The 27,350-nt window shown below is 36.6% G+C and overlaps 1 protein-coding gene across 1 annotated transcript in view; it reads left to right on the plus strand.

Annotated features, from left to right (window-relative positions):
- Positions 1 to 3,819: 3,819 nt before the first annotated feature.
- The window catches only part of HTRA4 (HtrA serine peptidase 4), a 28,206-nt gene continuing 4,675 nt past the window's right edge, over positions 3,820 to 27,350 (plus strand). The window contains exons 1-7 of the mRNA XM_072399776.1: positions 3,820 to 4,832; positions 19,001 to 19,100; positions 21,453 to 21,657; positions 23,019 to 23,213; positions 25,559 to 25,591; positions 26,344 to 26,458; positions 27,142 to 27,199. Of these exons, the coding sequence (XP_072255877.1) occupies positions 4,385 to 4,832; positions 19,001 to 19,100; positions 21,453 to 21,657; positions 23,019 to 23,213; positions 25,559 to 25,591; positions 26,344 to 26,458; positions 27,142 to 27,199 (1,154 nt within the window). The 5' untranslated portion in view covers positions 3,820 to 4,384. The remainder of the gene's footprint in view (positions 4,833 to 19,000; positions 19,101 to 21,452; positions 21,658 to 23,018; positions 23,214 to 25,558; positions 25,592 to 26,343; positions 26,459 to 27,141; positions 27,200 to 27,350) is intronic.

The following is a 27,350-nucleotide window of genomic DNA, read 5'->3' on the forward strand; positions in this document are numbered from 1 at the left end:
AATAATAATAATAATAATAAACAGTTTATATATATATATATATATATATAGCGCCAACATACTACGCAGTGCTGTACAATTAATAGGAGTTGCAAATGACAGACAAATACAGAAAGTGACACAGGAGGAGAGGACCCTGCGATGAAAAGCTTACAATCTAGGAGTTGGGGGAAGTATCACACAATAGGAGCAGGGTATGGAATGGTGGGTAAGTAGTGAGGTTTTAGGAGAGAGAAGATGGGTAGGCAAGTTTGAAAATATAGGTTTAAAGAGCTCTTTTAAATGAGCCGAATAGGACGAGGAAGACTGAATACGAGGAATGCCAGAGAGTTGGGGCAGCTCTAGAGAAGTCTTGGAGCCATGTGTGTGATGAGGTTATGAGTGATGAAGTCATTAGTAGGTTATTGGAGGAGTGAAGAGAGCAGCTACGGGAGTATTTTTTACCAGGCCAGAAAGGTAAGTGGGACAAGAACTGTGGAGGGATTTGAAGGCAAAGTACAGGAGCTGAAATTTGATTCTAAGGTGAAATGGAAGCCAGTAAAGAGAAATACAAAGAGAGGCAGCAGAAGAGGAGCGGTGGGAAAGATGGATGAGTCAGGCTGCAGCATTCATTATAGATTGTAGAGGAAGAAATATAGATTGATTGTAATAACTGACTCTTTGTGAAGAATATTTATACTTACATGAATATTGAACTCAACGTTCCCACAACCTTCCCCATGTAACATGAAGCGCACAGCAGAGACCTCTGATCTGCAGGCACTTTCATCCAAGGACATTGACCTAAGCCATGGCACCAGGCACCCCTCCATCCTTGGTCATATGCAGCCTTTTTGGCTCATAGTGTCCGGGCAAAAATACATCTCAGATTTCTGTCTAGATTCAGCCAAGACCTCTATAACTTAAAACAGACATTTTATGACCACTACTAGAGAAGCCTTAGAACTCCTCTCTCTAATGGTAAAACCTCATGACATATTTTCAACAGGACTGAAGCAAAGCTGTGTAATAGGAATAACTAATACACAGAAATAGTTTCTACCCTGCCCCAGGCTTACCCTTCTTATCACCTGCTCTGCAAACGACATTTTTTGGATAAATGTAGTTATTTGGCAAGGAATGTACTAAACTATTTAAATCTTAATCTGGATTTTTTTTCTAGCCTGAAGGGTTTTTGCTGCAAGCAAGACAGAGACGGGACTGGTGAGCGCAAAATGAAACAGTTCTTAGAAGTAGGATCATAGAAATGGAATTCAGTACATTCATTACATTATTCATTACATCTATTAGTATCTATCTCATCATTATATACATCAAATCATTTATAATTGTGTAAATAACCACCATTGTGAGAACAGGAAGTCCTGGCACAAAGTGCTTTTGTACAGAGACCTGAAACTGAAACAAGGATACTGGATGGAGAAGTAGAAAATGTAGTTAAAGTGTCTTCAAGCAGTTGTATCAGCATGTTTATTCTTCCTTTGTCCTATGCTATCAGGATGAGAAGAGACATTGGGCCTGATCTCCAAGGCTGGAGAAGATACACTTCCATAAGTGAAGCTGGGTGATCCAGAAAACCTGGAATAGATCTAGTCCAGGATTGAAAATTTTTGATAACAAATAGCAAATGACTTTTAAGAATTTCTTTCTAGGTTTGCTGGATGACCCAGGTTCACTAATGAAAGTGTATCCTCTTTCAATAAATCAGGCCCATTGCATGGCTTCCATTGAGTAGGGCTTACTGGGCGAAAACAAGTGGAATACCTTATAGTAAAATGAGCTCAAAGCAACCAAAACTCTCCCTGTATTCCCTTTATTAAATAAAAAAGACTGTTGCTTGTCTTCATCAAAGTTCCAAAACATAACGGAATTATTCTTCACTTTTAAGATGCAGTTTGAACCCCATGGATCTATAAGATCAGGCTGTATCTGTACTCTGACCAATATAAATAATGGGGAATCAAGACCTTATATGTTGAATTTGTTTAAATAAGCTATAATGTGTTTCTCATTAATGAAAGAGGTGGCTTTTTTTACCCAACTGAACCAAAATGTTCAATTATTTTACCATTAGCTTTCCTAATAAAGTTTGCTAAAATCCTTCCAATAGGATGAGTCCATCTGATTATCTTGACTAATCTTCTACATATCATAAACAGTAATAAATACCATTATTGACAAATTAGAGCATCAAAGGCAGAAAAGAATTTAAATATATCTGAAGATATGCTCTTATATCTTCGATCGGGTATACAGGTAGTCCCCGGGTTATATATGAGAAAGGGACTGTAGGCTTGTTCTTAAGTGGAATTTGTATGTAAGTCGGAACATGTACATTATTTTATTAAATGCAATTAGGACAGATGTTTGTCTCAACATAATATTAAGCAGCATAGTGTTAGTTACTGTATAAAATCCTCACTGTGAGTTAATCACAAACAAACCAAAAAAAACTTTATGGAGCCCAGACATTAAATAAGGACATTCAATCATCTGGAGCAAGCTGTGCTTTGATATGCAAAAAGAAACAACCGCAGAGTTTTAAGAGTTACAAGAGGCTGCAGAAAGAGCTCACCCCCTAAGATCACCCACAACCTCAGCTGTGTTTAGCAAAAGATTTCTTCTGCAAGTTATGTAAACCCCCTCCCCCTATCAAGCCTCCATCCTGCACACAAGCAAGTAGGGAAGCCCTGTTCGTATCTAGGAGTCGTCCGTATGTTGGATGTCCTTAACCTGGGGACTACCTGTACTTCATACACTTTATTCAGCTCCATCAAAATTAAGGGCACATTATGGGTTTTCTAATAAAGAAGAATTATAAAGTGTGCAGCATTCAGAAGATGTACCATAAGGGTAGCTTTCCATTAATTAAGAGACAATTCCTAAAATGGCAACAGGCAGGCTTGTGGAAAGAAGGGCTGCTCCTTTTATTTGGCTACTAATTTTGTGTCACTTGCTTTCAGAAAGAATTAACCAAGGGCATTCCCACTTGGTGTGCTCTATCGTTACAATCTGACATCTTCTATAATTCTGCTGGTAGAAGTGAATAGAACTGAAGAAGACCATTTCAACAGACTGGAGAAAAACGTTTTTGGAACACATTGGGAAATCTATTAGGGGCCGTTTTGCATAAAAGTGTTAGGAATAGATAATCTCATTAAAAATCATTTGGCAACTTTTTACACCATTTTGTTACACCGTTTTCCAACCAGGGTTCTTCCAATGGTTTCTAGCAGTTTCTTGAGCCATGAGCAATTTGTGTGTCTCAGGTCACCACTAACACCAATGATTATTTTGCTATCAGTAACCGTGACATTTTGATCTGTGGATATTGTTATTCATGTCAGGGGTTCCCTTCGACCTAAAAGTTATCTAAAGGGGTCCTCAATGTTAAGAAGATTGTAAAAGTCTGCCTTAGGGGGTTAATACAAATAGTCAATTTATTTAAGTAATAACGTTTGGTTGTTAGACCTCTACACCTATTGCAACCCATAAATAGATTTGTTTCTTCAATCACCTGTACTACACTAAACTTAGTTTTTTAATAAAAGTTCTATATAGTACCAGTATAAGGATTATAAATAGGACCTCAGATATTCTTTCTTTCCTTTTCCTTTTTTCCATATGTCATGTAGTTTTTCCTCAGTAAAACTTGAACATGACAAGGTGACGATGGAAGAATTTAGAGGCTGGGTCTGCATTGAGGTGGAACTTGGTGATCAGACACCACCTAATGAGGGGGCTGAGCAAAAGAATCTCCAGCTAAACTCCTAGCTCTGGTTTTTAGAAGAGAGCACAGAGCTGGATGTGCTGCTGAATTCCATATCCTGAGGGGACTCGACTCTGGCTCATACTTTCACGAATGACCGGTCTTTGCAGCTTGCTTTGTAGAAGGGAGGGAGAAGGAGGCAGTGGAGGAGAGAAGGGAATTAGAGAATTTACTTTTCAAAAATGGAAACATTGATATGTTGAGTTTTTAGTTCTGGTTGCAAAAGGTGCTGATGTTTTAAGGAATTTGTCTTGAATACTTTGGTATATCATAGAGGCTTCAGATTCATATGTATGCACTGGTGGAGTAGTAGGAGTAGAATAACAATTGTCGAAATTTAGTCCAGAACTCTTTGAGGACAGTCATTTTTACTAATTGATAAGGGCATCTGAGCACTTACACCAGTGATGATTTGAAGTGCTACTAGAGTATAGAATATGAAATTTGGGTCTGTTTAGTGCTTTGTGGAGTTTGCTTTCTAGAGTTTGTTGTATTTAGAGGCTGCTGGGGAAAGAGGACAAGTTTATCCACAGGGCTCAAGATCAGGGTATTTGGTAGATATCTACAGGATTTACCAAGTGAAGTTTCAACATTAGGTCCCGAATATATTCAAAAATGTCTCCTCTATGGACCCTGCTGCCTTTATTATTTTTCTCTCTTTCAACCGTTGCCCTACCTCGAATTTCACGACGCCAGACCTCCAACTGTCCCAGAGTTTGTGAGCTATCCAGGTGCCCACGTCCCCAATCACCTTGCCAGGCGGGGGAAGTAAGAGACTCCTGTGGGTGCTGTCCAGTATGTGGGGCAGGTGAGGGGGAGTCATGTGGGCACCGTGGTGGAGCTCCATGCGGAGAGGGCCTGGAGTGTGTCCTACCTGGGGTTGGAGCAGTAGGTGTAGCCAGGAGGAGAATAGGAGTCTGTGTCTGTAAGACCAGTGAACCGGTGTGTGGAAGTGACGGGAGGACCTACAGGAACCTTTGTCATCTGAAAGCGGAGAACAGACGGGCAAGACAGTTGAACTCCCCTCCTGCCATCCACATTCAGAAGGGTCCCTGTGACACGGGTAAGGAGGATGTGTAGGGGGCACAACAATGGGAGGGTCACCAGGTTTCCTTTGTGAGGAGGAAGGTAAGTCCGACTCTTCTTATCAACTTTGCTTTTGCATATCTCTACCACTTTTTTTTTTGGTTTGAAAGGAATGGCAGAGAGTTAGGCTTTTTTTGATCTTTCATTGCTAGAAAAATAATAGCTGGCACTTCAAAGATGAGTGTTATGCTTTTGTCAACACTCTAACACTCTAATGAGTGTTATGCTTTTGTCAATCCAAGAAAAATAATAGTCAACACTCCAAAATAGGACAAGAAAATTTAATTTCCAAAAAAATCCCTCAATGTTTTGGAAACACTGAAAACTCGTTCCTGAAGAATACTGCTTTGAAAAGGTAGGTAATCTGTTTCTCAAAATAATTGGTCTTCATGGAACTACAGTAAATTTTCTTGTCTTTATCTTTGGAGTGTCAGCTAATATTTTTCTTGGATTGGCAAAAGCTTAACACCCATCATACTGTAGAGATTTTCCATGCTTTGTGTTTTGGGGGTCATCATCTCCAGGAGTTAGTCAAGTTGCAAACCACTAGGGAAATAAACATATCCCAGATAAAAGCTCTATGGACATAGTTGATCAAGGGTAAGGCCAAAAAAAAACCCTGGTAGAATTTGCTCCATCAGGGGAAAAACATTAATTCCTGATTCCATGAGGCAACTGGGTGTTCCCTGGATCAACATTCTACCTTATCTATACTATGCTAAAGTTTTAATCCCCAGTTATATTCTGTACTTCTAGAAATCATTCAACTTTTTCTTAAAGCAATCTATAGTAGTTGCTGAAACTACTTCCTGGGGGAGCCAATTCCACATTTTCACAGACCTTACAGTGAAGAATCCCTTCCTTATCCGGAGCTTAAACTTTTTTTCCTCCAGATACAAAAGGTGCCCTCTTGTTCTTTGTAAAGATCTCAAAATGAATAATCAGGAAGAGAGTTCTCTATATGGACCATTTATATATTTATACAGGGTGATCATATCCCCCCTTTATACGTCTCTTCTCAAGGGAGAATAGATTCAGTTCAGCTAATCTCTCCTCATAGCTGAGCTCCTCCATTCCTTTTATTAGTTTAGTTGCCCTTCTCTGCACTCTCTCCAATTCCACAATGTCCTTTTTGTGAACTGGTGACCAAAACTGGACTGCATATTCCAGATGTGGTCTGACCAATGCTTTGTACAGGGGCAGGATTATGTCTCCATCTCTGCAGTCTATTCCTCTTTTATTACAAGAAAGTACTTTCCTAGCTTTAGATATTGCATGCTGGTATTAAGTCTATGATCTACCAGAACCCCCAGATCCTTTTCCATTTCTGACTTCACAAATGTATTCCCCATGTCAAATACAGCAAAAAAAAAAAAATAACTTACACTATGCCAAGCAAAAAATATATATTTTATATATATATATTTAAATCCTGCAGACAACAACAAAAAGCATTTGAACATTTCTAATGTGACATTTGCCTCCAGCTATCAATAAAAACTTTCAGGCTTTAGAAACAGCCTCCCCTCACCTGTATACAGAAATGTCTAGAGCTGATGTCAGTGTAAGAGAACTTGTTATACCAGTAATAATAAGATATCGTCAGCTGAATTGTACAAACATTTGTATAAACAGGGCCTTATTTATGATTTATACGTTCAATAACAACTTTAAAAATTGGCTTTTGTAACGTGCAAAATGTGATTTATTCTTCATAGATTAGTTTCTGCAAGGCTGGCCAAGAGATATGTTTCTGGTCTTCCTCAGATTTCTCCATCTCTTGGTAGGCAGGCAAATCTGCAGCTGTTGTGGCAATTTAGAGAAATGGGGAGATCTGGCGATAATAAAGGTATCAAGACATGCACTGACCGAATAAATGATTTATAAGAAATTATAAACATATCTCAACAATAATCACATCTACAATATCCTCTGTATGAACTGTGCATATAATTGATGTATGCATTATGCTAGAATATAACACATGCTTTTAATTATTTATGTATTTAAGTCTTTATTCTTGATATGTAAGATAATAAGTTACGGTATTACTTTAAAATATACAAATAGCTATGCATAAAATTCCATAATCAGTTCCCTCAAAAGAAATGATGAATGTTTTCTCTACGTTGTACCTTGTTTTAGCTTGTAGTAAGTCTGTTTTAACAGGTTAAAGATATGCAGCAGCAATATTTCTAAATCAAAGGACTAATTTGGAGATAGAGTTGTAGCTGGATGGACTTTTCATGTAATAGAAACAAGCGGCACTTCTATCACAAATTGTGTGCCACCAGAACGTCATTCACATTTAAAACTGTTGGGGTAGAAGTAATATGCTTACTGACCTAAAGCAAGTCTTCTGCGTTTATTTTGCTGCTTTTGAGCAATGTGTTACATATCATATACCATGTGTTAACTTGCACTATTAAGCTTTATGCTTAAATGTATATGTCATTTACTAACTTATTGCAGAAATGCAATAAAATGTTCTTTAGACAGAGAAATCAATAGGTGGTGTCTGTTGAACACCACCTATATATAATAATAATCTCCAAGCTTTTTTGGGGCTTTTTAGGGTATCAAGAACAACATATGTCTAGATAGGTAAGGTTGGGTGAGCTTAAATGAACCTTTCATGGTAAAATGTGTTAGTTTGTTCTTGAAATAGGTCATCATCATCAGTACAAATCCAAAACACAAAGGTTTCTTTCACTCCCTTGGCCAACAGTCCCTGGTTGGATTAAAGTCCATAAGCAGCCTAACAATATAACCACATAATTAAAACATTATGACCAATGCTTCTAAAACATCTCTATGCAATTTTAAATATAGGTTGTATCTGTTCTTTAAAGTTGCATGGCCATGAAGGCATGGCTCCAACTAAGAAAGTTTAAATGAAGAATTATGGACCAGCAGTTATAGCGCACTGTAGTATTTTTGGAAATTTAGGTTTCAATGTCATAGGGTTTATGATGGGGAGAAAATGTCATATTAAGAACATAGTTCACAACAAGCCTTTATGTTTTTTTTGTAGTTATATCTTTCATGGTGAGTGGCTAATCACAGACTCTGCTGTGAAATCCCTGGGTGCCGCTCCTCCTGGCTGCACTCCGGTAAATCAGCCAGAAAAGGAAATGAATCACCACATTTCGGGATAAATAGCAGCATTATTGAAATGCTCTAAAAAACACTTCAAAGATGACCTTTGATACTTCTCAGTAAATAAGAAAAGTTGCTGCAGCCCAGAGTGTGGTGACTTATTTCCATTACTGAATAGTTTTTTAGTAGTTTAATAGTAATATCAAGCCTGAACTGCTCATAAGGTTTGGTGAACTATGGGACCTTAGTTGGGACACCTTACACCCTCCATGCACATTCCTTCCACAGATTTACAATATTGGTGGTCAGGGTAAGACAAATGGACACAAAACTTGATTTCTTGTTCAATATTTAATCTATATATGGATCACAAATTGATTGGGAATTCTCATTTGTTTTAGATGCTAAGTGTATTTTAGACCTACCTTTGAGTCTCCTAAAACTAATGGAAAGTTCTGCTAAGATCAGATTCCCTGTTTTATTTCAATATCTTTGCATCAGTTCCATTAAAGTTAGTGGGGAAAACCACCACAGGTAAATGGAAAAACCATCATGACCCAGGTGGAGGAAGTTTCAGACCCCGGAGGCTGATCTACTTAGGACTTTTAGTGAATGGGAGGAAAGGATTAGAGACCAGAGATGAATGTAGACCAGCACCTGCTCCTCAGATCTTTTAAACAGAAGAGGTGGCTTCAATTCTTCTTCTTCCCAGACATTTTGCATGCTTTTAAAGAATTCATCCTCCATCCAATACTACTTATAGTTTTTGCTAAAAGTATCTTTAATTGCTAGTAATTAATTCATATATGGATAGGTAAACGTAACACAATTATCTTTTGGCCAAAGCCCAACTTCTTGCTTTGCAAAAAAATAAAAATTACACCAGAAATCAGAATAAATGTTTTAACAACAACCTGTTAACATTGTTCCAAAGTTCAGAACATATGAGGATGTAACAATAACTGTACAATGATTGTAACAATAGAAAATGTCCATTTGTTGAGTAGGAAGTGGTGGCCAGCTGTTTTGGTGGACTAGTAAGGTACATAAGACCAGTAATAAGGTAGGGAGAATTGAATAGAGACATCACAATGCTAACTCGTTGACCAGTTGACTAGAAATATTAAAAAAGTTCAGGTTTCTTAAGATATCCAAATGTCAGCTCTTTAGGAATAAATAGTTATTATACTACTTTATTGTACGTACACCTTCCAGCACCCTGTTGCAGTACTGCACCCTAATTTTTTTCTTGGATTGGCAAGTTCCAGCACTCAAAATTTAAAGAAGTTTCAGATGCTACAATGATCAGTGATGATCATGATCAGTACAGGACTCAGCACAGGAACCATAGTGTATGGTAGCACACAATAATATGAGATATATTAGAGGTTCTGTTAGATCATAAGGAATGTGTTGCATATTTGTTTTTAAATACTATCCAGCTTACTCACTGTTAAAATAGAAACACTTTTTCTAAAATTAGTTACTGTTGTCCTTAATAATCTGATCTGGGTTTTTAGATTGATATTGTCCATTGGTTTATAGTTTTTTTTAGGTTCATTGTCACATCAACAAAAACGTTATTTAACGTTAGTTAACTTATTTCCCAATTTCTGTATATTATTTCCAAGTCATACATTTTCTGAAAATAGAATTGTGAAGAATCAACAGTGTAACTTTTGGAAATAAAATCCATTGATTATAAATGTAAGCATGTGAATCTAAGCCAGGGGAATACAATTTACCCTTCAAAATAAAAAAGAATACAGCTGGGAAAATACAAAGATGGACATGGAAACATTGGTTAACAATAACCTTAGCGGCACCACTCTCCATGCCAATTGCCAAAATTTTGGGGCGTATAAAAGAAGAATACACATATATGATGCTAAAATAGTCATACCCACATATCAAAAACTTTTAAAGCCGCATCTAGATTACAGGACCAGTTTTGGGTATCCCATTGTATGGTTCAGAGGTAGGTAACATATTTACAGTAAGAAAAGAAAAAACAGCAAATTGTATTTGGAAAAACAATGTATTGCCTTAAACTTATGTTTATTAAAGACTAATGCTTACCATACATTATAAATGGTACATCAAGCACTTGAAGTAGATCACAAATAGTACCGGGAATCCACCGTCTTTTTTAAAGCTTAGCTGTAGTTAAAATGATTTTTCTCTCATTTTGGAGAAGTGGAAATGGAGATGAAATGGAGAAGAGGTAAAATGCATGCGTTTAGGTGATAATTCTTGTCTGTGATCCCATTATAGAAAATTTCCTTTACCTCCTGTCCCTGCACTTAAAAGAAGGGGGGATATGTATATCACAAGGAAAGAAAAGCATAGGCAGCAATAAAAACTTTGTCTGATGTTCTAATTCTTTCCTTGACTGTGCCAGCATGGTGACCTAGGTGTGCCTGGCAGTGTTCAGGTCACCATGATGCCATAGCAGTGCATGCTGATTAGGGATAAGAGAGTGCCGTTCATAAATATTTTACATAGCACTGGTGAAATCTATACCACGTCTCAATACTAATTTCTTCTGCACACTTGGCCTTTTTTAAGACAAAGTGTTGTAATAAAAATAGCATCAAACTGCCAATTTCTTTGTATGGCAGGCACATCCACCATCCCAGACATTTCAAACATTGCATAGTCTACTATGCAAATGGAAACCAGTTCTTGCAGCTATGGGCTTACCTTGGCCCCTTGCTGAGATGTTTGACCCACCTATTCTGCTTTAGAGATGGCTGTTAAGCAGTAAATGATAATTTGATGTTTGTTGCACTTTGGTCAGGAATGTCTTGAACATTGGCAACAGCCAACTTTCCAGTAGGAACCAAAACATAACTATGACACAGGACCACCAGCTGTTTCCCTAAAACGTCCTTTACATGCATTTGCATTTATGGTGCAATTTATTTTAAGCTGCTGGTTTTCTGTGCATGTCTCGAGAGTAAAAATAGGAGATATATCGGCTGTCGTCAACTGGTGGTCTGCGAGCAAGTGTTAGTGGTTCCGCTGCTCTGGTCGGTGAGCCATGTCTCCCTTATGGATCGCAGGCTCAGGGCGGTGGGGGGTTGGGTCTCTGGACACAACCCATCCACTCCTACATCACAGGCTTAGAGCTACGATGGGAGAGTGGGCAGGTTCTGATATCATGAAGTCACTGTAAGTTTTCATGCGTGGTCCGGAGTCCGTAAAATTAGTGGTCCGTGATGTCCAAAAAGTTGGCAACCACTGCTCTATATGACTAATATTGATGCCACATCCCATTCAATAATCCAAAAAAGACTTTTTTTTCAAAAAACAAAATCATAAGGGACTTTTTAGACATATGTCTAAGTAAACCAGTATGTTTAAACTTTTTTTTAAAACATCAATATTTTTATTGTAAAAATGATAGTTAAATACAATAATATATCAAATAAATAGTATACATCATACAAGATTCATTCTAAAGCTCAACAATTCTTAGTAGGTGTCGTTCGACGCGTTTCACATCCCAAATGTCCACTTCCTCAGAAAAAAGACCATGAAATATGAGCATTAAGGCATGATAGATGGAATGAACATAGCAGTGCACGGGGAGGGGAAAGGCACAAAATCAAACAAAGAGAAAACTCTTAATAATGGCTGGTAAAAAGTGTCAAACAAGCTTTGTACTAGAAATCTAAAGAATATCCTTGAAAATCAGTGTATGAATCAAATAATTTGTGTCCAACGTCTCAAGAGTATTTATGGGTTCCTGTCGTTTATAAATGGTTTATAAATATTAGGAAGAATAAAGTTGATGGGTGGATTGTGCTCATCAGTGGAATTAAATTAATTACTAAAACAGCAAGCAGACAGATTCTTTATTGCAGAAAAATCAGGCACTGACTTCTCACAGCTATCTTTGCTATCTTTTTGTGACTTCTGACAGTAGATTTAATAGTGTTGATTTACTAATGGATTGACAAATGTTCACTTTGCATAGTAAATGTTTACATACATAGTGAATAAGGAGTATTTGCATTTACATCAATCATTTAATAAACTATGGGGTGCAATCTGTTTAATTCTTTCTGATGGAGGAAGTTTTTTTTGCAAAAATTAGGCTTTAATATGATATCTTTGCATTTAAAGTTAAAGTTCAGTTTGAAAAAGCAACTTTAAAGCCCTTGAGGTAATTGCAAATCTACAATTCACGTTGTCAATGTTTTTGGGGATTCTCCTAAATTGTGTGAAGTATCCTCTTAACATTGCATATGTGCAGCTTTACTTAATCCCTAAACATGCTAATTGAAAATTAGAATATTTTATTAAAGTTTTATCAATGAAAATCTATAACTGAAATAACTGAATAAAAAGATTCATGAATGAAAATTTGTGAATGTGATTTAACAAATCTGAAGAAATAGTACCAACCGAATTGTAAAAAACAAATATAGACTATAAAGCATTGTGATGATCATAAGCTAAAATCTGATATAAGTTAGCTTCTGGCTTTAATTTCAAACAAAAACAAAAAACACAGAGCTGCCCCTGACCACATACCTGGCCCTCAAAAACATTTGGACAATACTATGTTCAATAGCTTTTGCAATTGAGGAGAAAACTGGGTTGCCCACGTGGGTTTATCTTGGTCAAATCTGATCAAAGAATATATATTAAAGTTATTTATAGTGATAACGTGCTCTGTACTTTTGCCATTACTAATTGTTATTCCTGTTCCTTATTCATTGGTCTCACTTTGCTCGTTACTTTTGCATCATCCTCCTTTAAAAAAAATCTATTTGTAAAAACACAAAATTTATCATTATAAGTAGAAGTACAGGTTCATGTATGTCTATCCATACCCATGTAATAATATGAAACAGTATAACATAATTATTATTATAATTATATTATATATATTATAATATATATGTTTTCATATATATGTTAAGAACTGTTTTTGATATAGCAATATGTTTATGTTTGCTACTAGCTGTATTTTTTTCCAATCTATCAGTGTGTCAAATTATTCAAACTCTGAAAAAGTGTTTTTTCACCATGAAATGCGTCAGTTTAACAGCACATGGATAGACCCTACTAGATGACACCCCTTTTCTTTCATAGAGAAGAAAAAATATTTGTTACTTATATTAAGCATGAAATATTGCTAATATGCTAATATTCAGATATACATGATATATTGGGATTACCTAGGACCACCACTTGACTGATGGGCTTTATATTATATGCCATTTGGATGTGTCTGTGTATTTCTTTTATTACAAATATTACTGATAAAGATATTTTTAGTGATTTTATATTTAGCTTTTAAGTATATTCTTCTACCAGATTGGACCAAGATAAATCCGCATCGGCAACCCACTTGTCTCCCCACATCTAATATATGCGGTGGTCTATGGTAATTACCTTTTCCTCATTTATTCTCTCCTGATCTAGAGAACGTTTGAGGGAATGTTAGATGCGCTGTTTTATAAATAAAGCCTGAAAAGTCTGTAGTAGCTTTAATACTGTGCTTTGAATTACATTGAATATTTCCATTTCTTCCAACTCAATCATCAAGTGTTTTCTTCAGCCTTAATGAATCATTTCCACTGGCTTAAACATGAAAGACATAGGAAAAATTACCCTGAAAAAGGACTTTATACACAGGTATATATTTCACACACAATATATGGTAAATAAATGGCATTATATATCTATTGGCCTAAATCTTTGTGTGGGTATTATTATTATTACTATTAATATTATTATTATTATTATTATTATTATTATTAATAAACAGGATTTATATAGCGCCAACATATTACGCAGCGCTGTACATTAAATAGGGGTGGCAAATGACAGACTAATACAGACAGTGATACAGGAAGAGAGGACCCTGCCCCGAAGAGCTTACAATCTAGTAGATCTAGTAGGTATGGATGTGCAGAGGGAATTGCTCCTCGTTGGAACTATGCAGGAAAAGGAGTGTGCCGTGGTGTGTGTTGTGTTGATTTTGTGTATCATAGCTGGGGGTGACAGGCTGTCGTCTGCAGGGTAAATACCTATGAGTGTGTGTTTGTGAGTCAGTGTCATGCGGGAACATGCTGGATGAACGTATGTGGGGAACATTAGGAAAGCAGCCTTGCAGCAATGCACACTGACCAAATTACACATTTCCTAATCTAGAGGGAGGGTCCCAGCTATAAAGCCAAAATACATTCACTGTTCTCCAGGTCCTCAGTACTGTATTTTGCTCTATGAACACATATGACCCAATTACATTTTATTTAGGGCCAACCTGACCCAAACTGATATTTTGCAGTTTACTGTGGACTTCTAAAGCTTTGTACCCGTGTCAGATAAACTGACATGTGTACAGTGATCCCTGCACATTATTTATTGATCCGTCATGGTGGTCTGATGAACAACCGATTGGGAAAGACGTGGCGGGGATCACAGTGGGGTATCGCTTGCTTCCCCCCCCCCCCCATTGAATATAATAGTGCTGTGTGTACAATGCTCCTTCATTCATCTGTCACTGGAATTAAATACATGGAAAGATAAACTGCAGCTTTAAATAAAGTGTTGGATAAATGATAGAAACATTCACTCAATTTATTGTGTTAAGGTTCTTAACTCTAGAAACTGTAAAGTTTTAGTTGTAAGCTTTGAGAAGAAATTACTCCACCATACAAGCATCCAGTGAGGTTAGTGAGAGTTTGTTCAAAAGCTCTTTTATTTCATACTTACAATACTTAAAGTATATTTTCCAAAGTCTGGGCACAGGTGCCCATTAAACTGAACACCTAGTAGCTGAAGGACCTACTCCCCTCTATACTAAGCAAGTGGAGACATACAAAATCATAATAATATGTGAGTGTTTGAGACCAAGATTAAAGAGAGCAAGGACCTTTTAAAACCTAAATCCAGGGGAAAAGCTAGCTATCCACAAGTTGGGGAGTTGAAGAGAAGAGGAACCTGCCGACTCCTGGGGGGCGCTTTTTACTTTCACCCTTTACATTATTGGGGGAACCACAATGCTAAGAGAAGTTTTTAAACTTCTAGAGTTTAGCTTCAGTGGATTGCTATAGGACCCCATCCCACAATAGTTATATTTTCCCTTTAATGACTGAATGTAGGGCTAAAAGTAGAATGTATGTCAGCTATAATTGCATGTGTATCCTGATTCAAAATAACATTCTCAGACCATCCTATAGTTTGGATTTTCTAACCTTAAGTACTGCTTGACGTAAGTATTTTTACCAACAGCACCTCCTTCAAACGTGAATATATTTTTTAAAAAAATCATATTTTTCCTTAACAAGGAAAATGAAGTATTCTTTATACAGCTGCTAGAATACAAAGGGTTATATATACAAGGCCACTGTCAACCTAATAATGGCTTTGACCAAAAACATTCTCTGCCTATTGGCCTTTGTACAACCACACGTGGACAGAAGTAACCTTTTCCTTAATGATAGGGTAATTGATGGTGCTAAACATGTCATTATGATACTATAGGTATACTATGATTGTCGGATTGGGTTGCATTGTAACATAAGGTAATGTAGTATTGCTTTACATTTGCAAATACTATATTTTTGTTTTTTGAATAATATTTTGTTGCCTTTGGCTTAATGGATGGCCATATGGTAAAGATATAAATTTTCCCCAAGTATTTTGTCCTAAGAACTTTTCCACTTATTTTATATCAAATGTCAGGAGGTATACTATTTTATCACAAGAATTACACATATCCTGTATCAGTTAAACCTGTGATATGCAGCTTGTTCAACAACATAGCATCATTACTTTCTGTAATAAACACATTATTTCTGTTCCATGAATGATGCTCGCTTTGGCTGTGCCAAGTAAAGACAAGGAGAGGGAAATTTATTGGTTGCAAGTAATGACAATAGGTTCCCTGCAGTTGGACTTTTCCCCCATTACTGATTTACCATGCATAATTCTACCTCTCCTTGGAGGAAGCCACCTTGGTGGAGGCTTTGGCTTTGCTTCTTTATATCAGAGCTGAAGCCCCCAATGACCGGTGATCTGATGATTGGGGGAGGAAAAATCCAAGGAATGAATGAGGCAGAAGCATGATGATTCATTTACTTTAGGTTTTTATGTAAGGCCTCCTATGAAGGAAGGAAAAAATGGAGGCATCACCAAATCTCACTTGGTCAGTAGCAAAGAGTTAGATGATCTCACAGTGTAGATATAGAGTTTATGTAGCTCAGGGCATAGGAAAACCTAGGCATGTGACTTTTCTATATTTTAGGAATAATTCAAGACAATATATATATATATATATATATATATATATATATAGGCTGATATTGATCCCTACATTGCAGGACCAGTAGCACTATAGTATTAGTGATGACACAAATTAGAGATTTGGAGAGAAGAATGCATAGTGTAATATTTTGGGATGTTGCCTATAAAAACACAAATCTTCATTTTCATTTCAGTTCCACTTTAACTGTCACTCTCTATGTCCTCGCTTCTGTGGGCAGTCCTCTTCATCAAAACTACAGTAATCCCATACAAAATGTGCACAGTGGGTTTATAAAAAATGAATATGCTGCAAAGTATTTTTTTCCATTATTTATGATTACAGTGAATATTTATCGGCGACACTGCTATTTTTATACACATTTAGACCATATTAACTTGTTATTTTTGATCCTCATAAATTCATCCACTTACACTTCAAGTATTCACAATACTTATTACAAACTCAACATTCCTCCACAGTGCAAAATCAATAAAAAATCACAATACATTAATCATGTTGTGTAGAATCCCTTCTTTCCACTTGCATTTTGACATGTGTCAATGTGTTTCTTATGATCTGTGATTACTTATCAATATTCCCCTTCACTTCCTATTTGTCCCCATTTCAAAGTTTCTCTGTAACATAATGGGGTATCGTTGTTATGGATTCAATGGACCAGTATTTTTCAAATTTTTTTCTCATTTTTTTTTTTAAAAATTGAACCAAATTTAAATTTTTCGTATTCATTCTATTATTGATAACCAGTAATAATTATCTAATACTACAATAACACAAAATAAAAAAATAGTTAAAGTTAGAAAAAAAACCAAATAATTTAGAACAAATCTCCATAGAGACTGTATAAAGAAAATTAGATATGTAGGAAATAGCAGAATAATTGTATTAGACTGTTTTGCCCGTATGAGGCTCATAATCCACTAAAAACCATAGAAGATAGTTCAATGCCTGCCTCAGGTTTAAATACCCCACTGTAGTGCCAGACCAACCCTAAATAATGGCCAGTGCCCATGATGGTACATGCATTACCCAGCAGCGTTTTTTCATCTAGATGTGACATCAGGCTGGGAGGAAGTAACATATAAAACAAGTAAAAATCTACTTAAAGAGGAATTAAACTCAAAACTGCCTAAAACAAAAAAAAAATCACTTACCTTCAATCCTGCAGTGCAGTCAATTGGTCCGGAGGTGTCTTCCATCGGGTCCTGCGTTGTCCTTGTATCTGTCTTCGTGCTGCCACATTTTTACATACATGTATACAAATACGGTACATTACATATAATTAGCTAATACATTTTATAAATGGGTTAAAATGATATGTTTATTTAGTCAAAGTATCCTATGAACTTTGAGCAAATCATTTCTTTTAAATTCAATCAATAAGATGCTATTATTAAAGTCACTACTGCAGGAACTTTGGTAACATGGTCCAGTTCAGGAAAGAAAGCTAGTAGTGAAAGATAGTGATGGTAAATATCAAAATGTCTATCAATGGACAATGGTCAATCTCTGCCATTCTTTAAAATACATATTAGTATGTGTCTTTGTTGGTCCATTGATTGAGAATTAGCACTGCACTTGCATTTGAGACCTAAATACTATCCAATTGAAATGTTTTAAATGCAAAATTGAATGTGCACTGGTGATTCTCACAATGGCCATTCTGTTCAATGTTGAGCCCAGTGGAGAATCTGTTTAAACAATATCAATATCCAAAAAATACATTTGAGAAGTTGAAACATTCATAGTAAAACTAAGAATATAGTGATTTTTAGTCTGACAAAAAGCTTATAATTTGAATGAATTCAAGGTCCATATGGTGAAATGTCATCTATGTACCTATGCCACACTAATGTAACATGTGCATAGACAAAGCATTGCTATGAAATAAATCCCTCTCTCATCCCACCTAGATAGAGATTAGGATAGAACAAGAAACAAGTAACCTTCATCATAACACTTTTCTTTTAAAGGTAGTTGATGTTTTTTTTTTAAAAAAAGAGCATGTACACGTGTTGTATAGGAGCAATCATGTTTATATAATAAGGACCTGATGACAGTATACGGAACAGACAGAGTCAATATACACTTGATGATTGTTAGAAAGTGTATGATATTGTGAATGTAGGTTGATGGTGTAGTTATGTATGGGTGTAAAAATCTAATCGAGTAATTGTTGTATATGGGTTGTTTATGCAATGGCCCATTCCCCTTGCTTATATCTAGAGCCAGTGGATTGATGGAGGGGCATGTTGCAAAGAAACTGCAGCTTACACTCAGGTAGTAGTGGTCATCTCTGCAATCCTGCTGGGGTTTAGGTTTTTATAGTGGCGCTGGAGGTCAAATATTTATCATATACATATACACCGACCACCACATTGGATATAGTAACTAAAGCAGGGGTTCCCTGAAGACCTGAAAGTTATTTCAAGGGTTCCCCCATATTAAAAAGGTCCACAAACACTGAACTAGTATGTTCTACCTGCCACAGAATGGAAGTAAAAATCTCAAGATTTGCCACTTAGTAACACAAGTTTAATTTACAATTTTGGAATTAGTTTTAAGGTTAAAAACAACTTTATATATTCTATATTTTATGATTTTTATCCCTGAATTTATTTCTAAATTACCATCTAAATGATGTGTAGGCTATCACCCAGTTTATAAGTTTGACTTTAGTCACTATATAAACAAATGTGACCGAGCACAGGATGACAGATTTATGCAGAATAGTAACAACTCTACAAATGTCTTTTAAGGTTCCCACTACCCGGACAGCCTGAGATACAAGTTTAACTTCATAGCCGATGTGGTGCAGAAGATCGCGCCGGCTGTCGTACATCTGGAACTCTTCAGAAGGTAATATTCTCATAGCGACCTACAATGTTTTCTGAATTGCAATTAGTTTAATTTGAACTAGAAATTTAATTTATTCTAGTTAACTTTGTTTGTCACTTAGGCCATATCTACAGTATGAAAGCAACATTAAAATTTCCATGTGTTGGGACATAAGCTGTTTTATATATTAATATTTGTACTTTCTGTCTCCTTTCCTTACCATACTGTTGGATTTGAGAAATGTCTTAAAGCACACACATTCTATCAAAAGAACTCTCTTTGCAGGAAAACAAAACAATTTAAATGTGGTCTTCAGGGCGTTATAAAATTAATATGCAAGAAATATAAAAAAATTTTACAGCCTGCCATGACCACTATGGATGAGCCAAGTGATTTTGGCAGGTAATTCCTTTTTCTGGTTATTGACCTGAATAGGCAGAATTTGCTTTACATGACAATGTTGGAAATGGAAAGTTTAGTACTTGCCTGTCCTGTAGGGGCAGCAGGAGAGGTAAGTATTAAAATAACAGGTTTCAAAGGCTGCTGTAACAATAAAGAATGGTTTCTCTATTCAACATTGGAGTAGCAGAAGACAGGACATAGCTGGAGTTTTGTTTTAACCTTTAAGCCTTGACATGTTTTACACCATTCAGTCATTCTTGAGAGTCTATAGGCAAATTCCCCAAAACCTCATTGTTAGTTATTTCTATGTCATATTAATATAGACCAGGGGTGCCGAACAGGTGGGACGCGATCTACGGGTAGATCGCAAAGGCAACACGAGTAGATCGCCTTTTAAAATAAACTATACGTGCACAGGAGTTGTTAAGTCCAAATTTTTATTGTTGGTAGATCATTTTGATCTGGTCATTTTAAAAGAAGCTTGCAGGCCAAAAAAGTGTGGGCACCCCTGATATAGACAATAAAAATTATACTAAAGCATCAGTCCACCTCAAAGCGGTTTTTGGTAGACAGCTCCAAGTATTCAAGGTTAAAAATTAAAACTCATGTTGGTTTTTTTTTTACTGCTATCCAGGGCTCCGTGGTAGAGATTTCCCTCCCTCCTCCTTTAGCTCACCATTTCTCTACTAAAAAAAATTATTGGTCGAAATTTACCTTTACTCCCACAGAGCCCTCAATCCATTCAGAGCTGTCCTTGATCTGGTCCCGTGCTGTCCTGGAATCCTCTTTTGACTCGGTGTGGAGGAAGTTCCGGGTGCCACCATCTTCTTTCATCTTCTTTCTTCACCCGATCTCACACTGTGCAGTGATGTAGCCTGCTATAAATGGAAAAAAAGAGTGCCAATCTAACTAGCATGTGTGATCTGCACTTTTCTATGTCTGAAGAAGGATCAGTCCAAAGCCTTCTGCGAAACATTACGTATATATCCCTCTGTGCGCTCCCATTCAGTCTTTACTGCCGTGGCGGCAAATGCAAAAGGGGAGCGGCTTCCCCCTTTTAAAAAAACTTTAAAGAAAAAAAAAAGTAGATCACTTTTAATTTAAACAAAAGGGTTATCTACCCTTTTATATAAGGTAAACATTTTGGTGATAGGTCTGCTTTAAATACTCTTAGAGTGGAGAAATTACACCATCATAAGAGAACCTTGGTGATCAAGCAAACCTGGAATTGACTTTAAAATAATTTTCCCTGGTGTCATAGCAAATTGTGAAAAGGTTAATGAGATAGCAGGTGTGCTAATAAAATATACATGTCTAGAATACTAATTTTCTATTAATACTATTTATTTTTAATAAATCATAGTTCTTGTTGTGAGATATAGCATTTGACTGTATTTTTAATGAACTTTTAGTGATTTGACCTGGTTCAGGATTGAAAATAATTCCCAGGTAAAAAACAAATAACTTTTAGGAAATCTATTCCAGGTTTGCTGGATTATCCATGTTCTGTCATGATGGACTTTCTTTTCCAGTCTTTAGTAAATCAGGTCCAATATATTATATCTTGCTTTTGGAGAGTTTCTGCCTCTGAAAAATATTGTCAGCAGTCTTTAAGAACCAGATCTGCAGTGCGAATGCTCAAGCCGCTGGCAAGGTGCCAGCCACAGGGAGCCACATGGGATCGCTTAATCCCGATGCAAGCATGAACCTGCCCTAAATCTCCTAAAAGTTCCAATAAGCAAATGACCAGAGGTTCTAAATCTTCACTACTCTTCAACTAAGAAAAAAAAGTTTGGCTTGAATTAAACTTTAACATTTCCCTATGTTTTCACCATGAGACCTCTTGAGTGTTGTTCTTGACATTTGTTCTTGACATAATACAGCAAACTACATTGTTGATTTTTATCTGTTGTGGAAACATTCCAGAGTAATTGTTTCTTAAGTAACAGGTATGGGTGTTTTCTGTGCCAGGTCTCCGTTTACTGGTCAAGAGATGGCTGTATCCAGTGGCTCAGGATTTATTGTATCTGAAGATGGACTCATAGTAACAAACGCTCACGTTCTCACTAATAAGCAGGGGATCAAAGTAGAAGTGAAAGATGGAGCTCATTACGACGCCAAAGTGAAGGACGTTGACCAGAAGCTGGACATCGCTCTGATCAAGATTGAACCTGATGTGCGTTGTACAGGATAACAATACTTTTATTTCTGCTATGGGGACATAAAAAAACTTGTTGGCCCAAGGATTTGGCCAGGTTTTTTTCTGTCTATGGATGGAATTACTTTCTCTGCAACCAATAACCCATACTTTTCCTGGGTACCGGGTATGAAAATTTGCATTATGGGGCCCCCAGTTCCATGCCATGAATGTTAACCCCTGTATTACCTACTACCTTTTTATATTAAATTCAAAGAAAAATAGAAAGTTACGAAACGTATAATATATTATCTGGTGGGATTTATGTATGTCATGAAAATGAACACATTTATTGAAGGAAACTTGTAGTTAGTATTTACACTCACCAATTCCTCCTGTTATAAAGTAATAAGAGGGGCAAATTCCTTCAGTTCTGCAAAAACATCCCTAGGGATGTGGCAGCTGGCACTTCTTGGAAAAATAATGTTGCAGGCTTCTACTTGCCAATCTGGAGATTCCTGGAAGTGTGATGACAGGTTGAGCAGTTAGATCTTACACCGAATGCCGTTCCTGGGCAAAGCCATCATACATGTAATGCTCCCCTCCGTAGTTCTATAATCTGATAGTGAGTGCAAAATAAGTAACTGAAGAATGTGTGTATATGCGCACACATATATGCTCCTCTGCTGCATAAAACAGCTGATGACGGATATAAGTAAATTCTGAGATCAAGTTATCGCCAGTGTCTGTGTTTGCACACCTACTACAATTCTTTCACCTAGAAGAACCTACTCTTTAAAGTGGAAATTTTGTGAGAAAAAAAAAATAGGAGAGAGATGTTGGCTTAGGACAGCCTATAGCTGCCAGGGTTTAGTGGAGTAAGCAATCCACTATAGCTGGTTGCATCTGGACGTTTACATATATAGAAGGTCTTTTTCCAGGGGCTGAACCTTAGGGGGGGTATTACCTCAGAAGATACTTTCCAAAACTTACCTGATTTATTAAATCTCTAGAAGACTGGAGACAATAGAATATCATGGGGGAACGTGGGAACCTGCAATGGATTTTCTTAAAAATTATGGACTAGATTAATTCTAGGTTTGCTTGATCACCCAGGTTCTCTCATTAAAGTCTATCTTCTCTAGTTTTTGCAGAGCTTTATTAAGGCAGGCCTTATTACCGTAGGGACAGGTGAGCTGAAGCCCTGTTCCTGAAGTACCAATATCAGAACATATAGTCACGTCAAAGCTCTATCTCCTGTGCATAACGATGGAGCTGGAAATTGTGGTGAAAACATCAAAATGTGAACCACACGGACAATCCTTGCCATTGTTAAAGCATGAGTGTAACGTTTACACTGTGACCTAATAACAATTATAATATTAAATCTTTTCTTGCAGGCACCTCTTCCGGTCCTCATGTTAGGTAGATCATCAGACCTGAGACCTGGAGAATTTGTAGTCGCTCTGGGAAGCCCTTTCTCTCTACAAAACACTGTGACTACAGGGATCATCAGCACAACCCATCGAGGAGGGAAAGAACTGGGTCTAAAAGATTCTGATATGGAATACATCCAGACAGATGCTATTATTAATGTAAGTCACCAGTATTTCTCACTTTATATCAAATATTTATGGAGCAGAATATATCTGCCTCCCTAGAGAACTGTACTTGTACTTGGTTTACCTAAATTCTTCATAAGAGGGTCTGCTCCCCAATGTCTGTGCAATTCTCTCCATGCTTGTTTTGTCATAAATCATATTTGGACTATCCAAATGGACTATCAGAGATCAGACTGTAGATACTAATTAGGAAGATTTCTTGTTGCAACAGAGAAAAGCACAGAGATTCAAAAAAAAAAAAAAAAGGAAATACATCAATCTTTATACGCATGCAGAATCATTATTGTATAGGAGGGCTTAGCCTGTTATCTAATTGCCATTAGGCAGATTGTCCAATACCATATACTCAGAAGTCCATATAAGCGTAAAAGTTCCAAAAGTTAATAGGATGGATAAACTAACATTTCTGGCACAATAATGACTGTCTGCCATCTTGGATTCTTGTTCAAGCTGGTTGGAACTGCAAGGGTCTCTTATCAGTCTTCAAGGCCATCCTGTGTTCAGTTTTCAGGGTCATCCCGCTGATTGTTTCTGTTGCAGGTGCTGGTCTCTGAAAACAAACAAAGCTGTTTTGTGACAAGCCGATTTTATATTCTATATACAGGCCCCCTATATTTTTATCACAACTTCCAACAGTCTAAACTGACTTGGCTGACTTTTTGGAAGCAAGAAACAGTAATGTGTCCGCATTGTGTTTGAAATAATTTTTCTGCATTACAAATATATTAAACTCCATTTATTGGATTGTGCCCAATATGTGAACTGTGGTTAGGATGTGGCCACTGAATTGCTGTCTATGGATCACCACTTGTTGGCCAACAGGGAAAGCTCACTGGGCTTTAGCTGCACATGAGTTGGCTAAGTCCTTGCAAATTGCTAAAAGCATGTCCCTGATGTAGCTGCTGTAAATTTACACTGAAGGAGTCCGCTAACCAGCACAAAACTTAAAATGTGGCAATGATGCAGTGACTTCACTATCAAATATTACTAATACTTTTAGTTTTAATACTATCAAACTATCAAAAGTTCCTATCCAGTGGTTCTAATAGTAGGATCAACAAGTGTTTGAAAATGTTCGAAAACATTCTTACTGGTATGGGCAGCCTTCATCAAAAATTTAATTTTTAAATCTCTAAGCTGATAAGTTTCTTTTTCTAAAATTGTAACTGGAATGTACTGGCTACATAAATTCTAGCTTAATTTGTAGATCTTGCACTTGTCCTTCTTGGAATATTTGTATTTACTCAGCTTGGAATATTGTGCTTAAATCTGCTATTATGATATAACATGGAATTCTTTTAATGAATAAATGTCTTGCTACTGTTGAAAATATGTGTTGCAGATAACCCTATAGTAACCTATAGGCTTAAGCTAGGTACACACTTCCAATAATTAATGCTAGAAAATGAACGAATACGCCCGATCAACGATTATGCACAATTTTTTTGAACGATCGTATTCTGCATAATTCTGTACATGCTGTAACAATATGATCGCTCAAATATAATCCACCAATAATGTACACACGCTAGATACAATCCTTTGAACAATGCAGGAAGTGGTTAGCAGGTTAGCTGTAGCTAAGTCTTGGTTTCACTAACTGTTCACAGTACCATGCAAAAGTCTAAAACACAAAACTATATAAAATCCAAAAGGTTGGGAGAAGTTCATTTTTTTAGACTGGTGATATCACTATTGCTCATCCATAGTGTTCGATCACAGTCTGGGACCATCCGCACTTTTGGACATACCAAATAATACTTTACTTGTAGTTTAGGGGCACTATTAGTAAAAAGGGTTTTGGATTTTTATAGCTTTTGCATTTTCTGAATAAAATTAGATTTTTAAAAAGTTTTTTTTTTATATCTTTTGATGGCACTGTGATCAAATAATGATACTACGATTCATCTACAGGTAACCAATGTTTTTAGGGACATTTTTAAACCATAAGCTGCCATTTAATAATAAAGGGTCTTATATTAGTGGAGCAGGATCTACACTACTTTACAAAAATAAAATGATGAATGATAAAAATGCTACATGGTACCCTTGCAAGACTATGAATTTATCTACCTTGTATCTGTACCATTGCCTTACTTCCCACAATATATTCCAGTATTGGTATGAAGGGTACAAATGTAGGAACAGGGTGTTTGAGAAGTAGAGTGGTTTGATGGCACCTATAGAACTTTTTATCACCAGAAAGGAAAGGTAAGCTCTCAGGGAATATTATTATGATCATATTTTTCCAATTTGCTGTGAATATTTCATCTGTGGTAATTCATTTTCTAACACTTGTATTATTTTCTTTCTGACAGTATGGAAATTCTGGAGGACCCCTGGTGAATTTGGTGAGTATGCATTATAAATCAATAAATGACAGGCCAATTACTGTGCATATCGGTACCACAGCGGGGTATGTACCCACCCTCTGAACCTTGGAAATAATATTATCAGAAGGTTAAAGTAGTAGATAACTGTTAAGGTTATTGATAAAAGAGTAGATAACTTTTCTAGAAAATAAGGTATTTCTTTTTCAGTAATTGTGACATTATGGTTTTAACTAAAATGAATGTCCTAGGGCAGACTGTCTTCTTTGTAAATGGCAAATTAGGACGTAAGATGATTCCATCATCTAGCCATATTGGTCTTAAAAGAATTGTTACATTTTCTATATTGCTTGGAATAATGCTCACCCTGTGACTTAAAAAATGACTTAAAAAATAACTCTAAATCCCATAGAAAATTTGTTTAAATGAAAAACTTGTGATACAGTAATGAAATTAATATTTTAAGAAAAATATTCTGTCTAAACCAAACTCAGTTTACTTAGTAAATCTGTTGGCAATGAGTAAATTCTAGCTCTTTAAATTGATCTTTGGGATCTTTACCAACCGGGTACAACTGTCTTGCTTTTAGTACCATGGACAAGGTGATGCCAGGCAGTGTAGAAACATGTGTTCTATCATATAGTACTCTTTAGATTAGAAAACATTGTCAACTGGAAGAAGGCTAATGAATCCACTAAATCCAAAAATCCATATTGTTGAGTTTAGATTTGCTTTAAGTTTATTTTACCATTTCTGTTTCTATTCACTTACAGGATGGGGAAGTTATAGGTATCAATACATTAAAAGTCACAGCAGGCATATCCTTTGCCATTCCATCTGATCGCATACGGCAGTTTTTGGCTGAATCACATGACCGTCAGCTTAAAGGTATGGTTTTATATCTCAATACATTGTAATAGAATAAGTGTGCACAATACTGACCCAACACTAAATTGTATATTTTACTGGACTGATAATAGTTATATACATAGGTATGTAAGGGCAAATGAAGAGGGTATTTGGCAGGAACCTCCTCTCTTTTACCTGGGGAAGAGATTAAAGGACCTGGAAATGTCTGCAGTTCATGAGATCATTTGGGATCCAGGTCCTGAGTGTTTTGGATGAAATATATGATGGGATTTAATGAATGGGATTTACCAGGATTTAATGATGGCTCTGCAGCACAAGTCCAAATAAAATGGAATTGCCAGTGCATACTGGTGGATGGAGTTGGAGTCTGAGGCCAGTTGTGGCTCGGGGAGATTGTATGTCCTGTGTGATGTACTGATCCTGATTCCCCCAAATATCACAATACCTACAATGTATAGGAATGCTAGAAGGGTAAGACACAGCAGACATACTAGTGGCTATCATACAGGTTTGGTGGGAGACTGGGGACTCTACAAGTCAATGCTCCAACTACAGTCTGCTCCGGGGACCCATACAACAAATGACAAGGTGCCACATGTAGCCAGTGGGCCACAGGTAGTTCACTAGGGGTCTTATGTAACCATTTGTAATTCTTTTCATCAAGACTTTTCATCAATATTTATATTATTTCTCTTGTACAGGAAAGGTCCTTCCAAAAAAGAAATACATGGGAGTGAGAATGCTACAACTGTCAAAAAGGTAGGCACTATAGCAAGCTGTGCTTTAATATGCATAAAGAAACAGCTGCAGAGTTTGTCCTGGTCATTAAAGAGTTACAAGGGGCTGCAGAAAGACCCCAATAAAGCCTCTATCCTGCACACAAGGGAGCAGGGAAGCCTTGTTCATATCT

This window comes from Pyxicephalus adspersus, chromosome 2 (assembly GCF_032062135.1).
Source record: "Pyxicephalus adspersus chromosome 2, UCB_Pads_2.0, whole genome shotgun sequence".
NCBI lineage: Eukaryota > Metazoa > Chordata > Amphibia > Anura > Pyxicephalidae > Pyxicephalus > Pyxicephalus adspersus.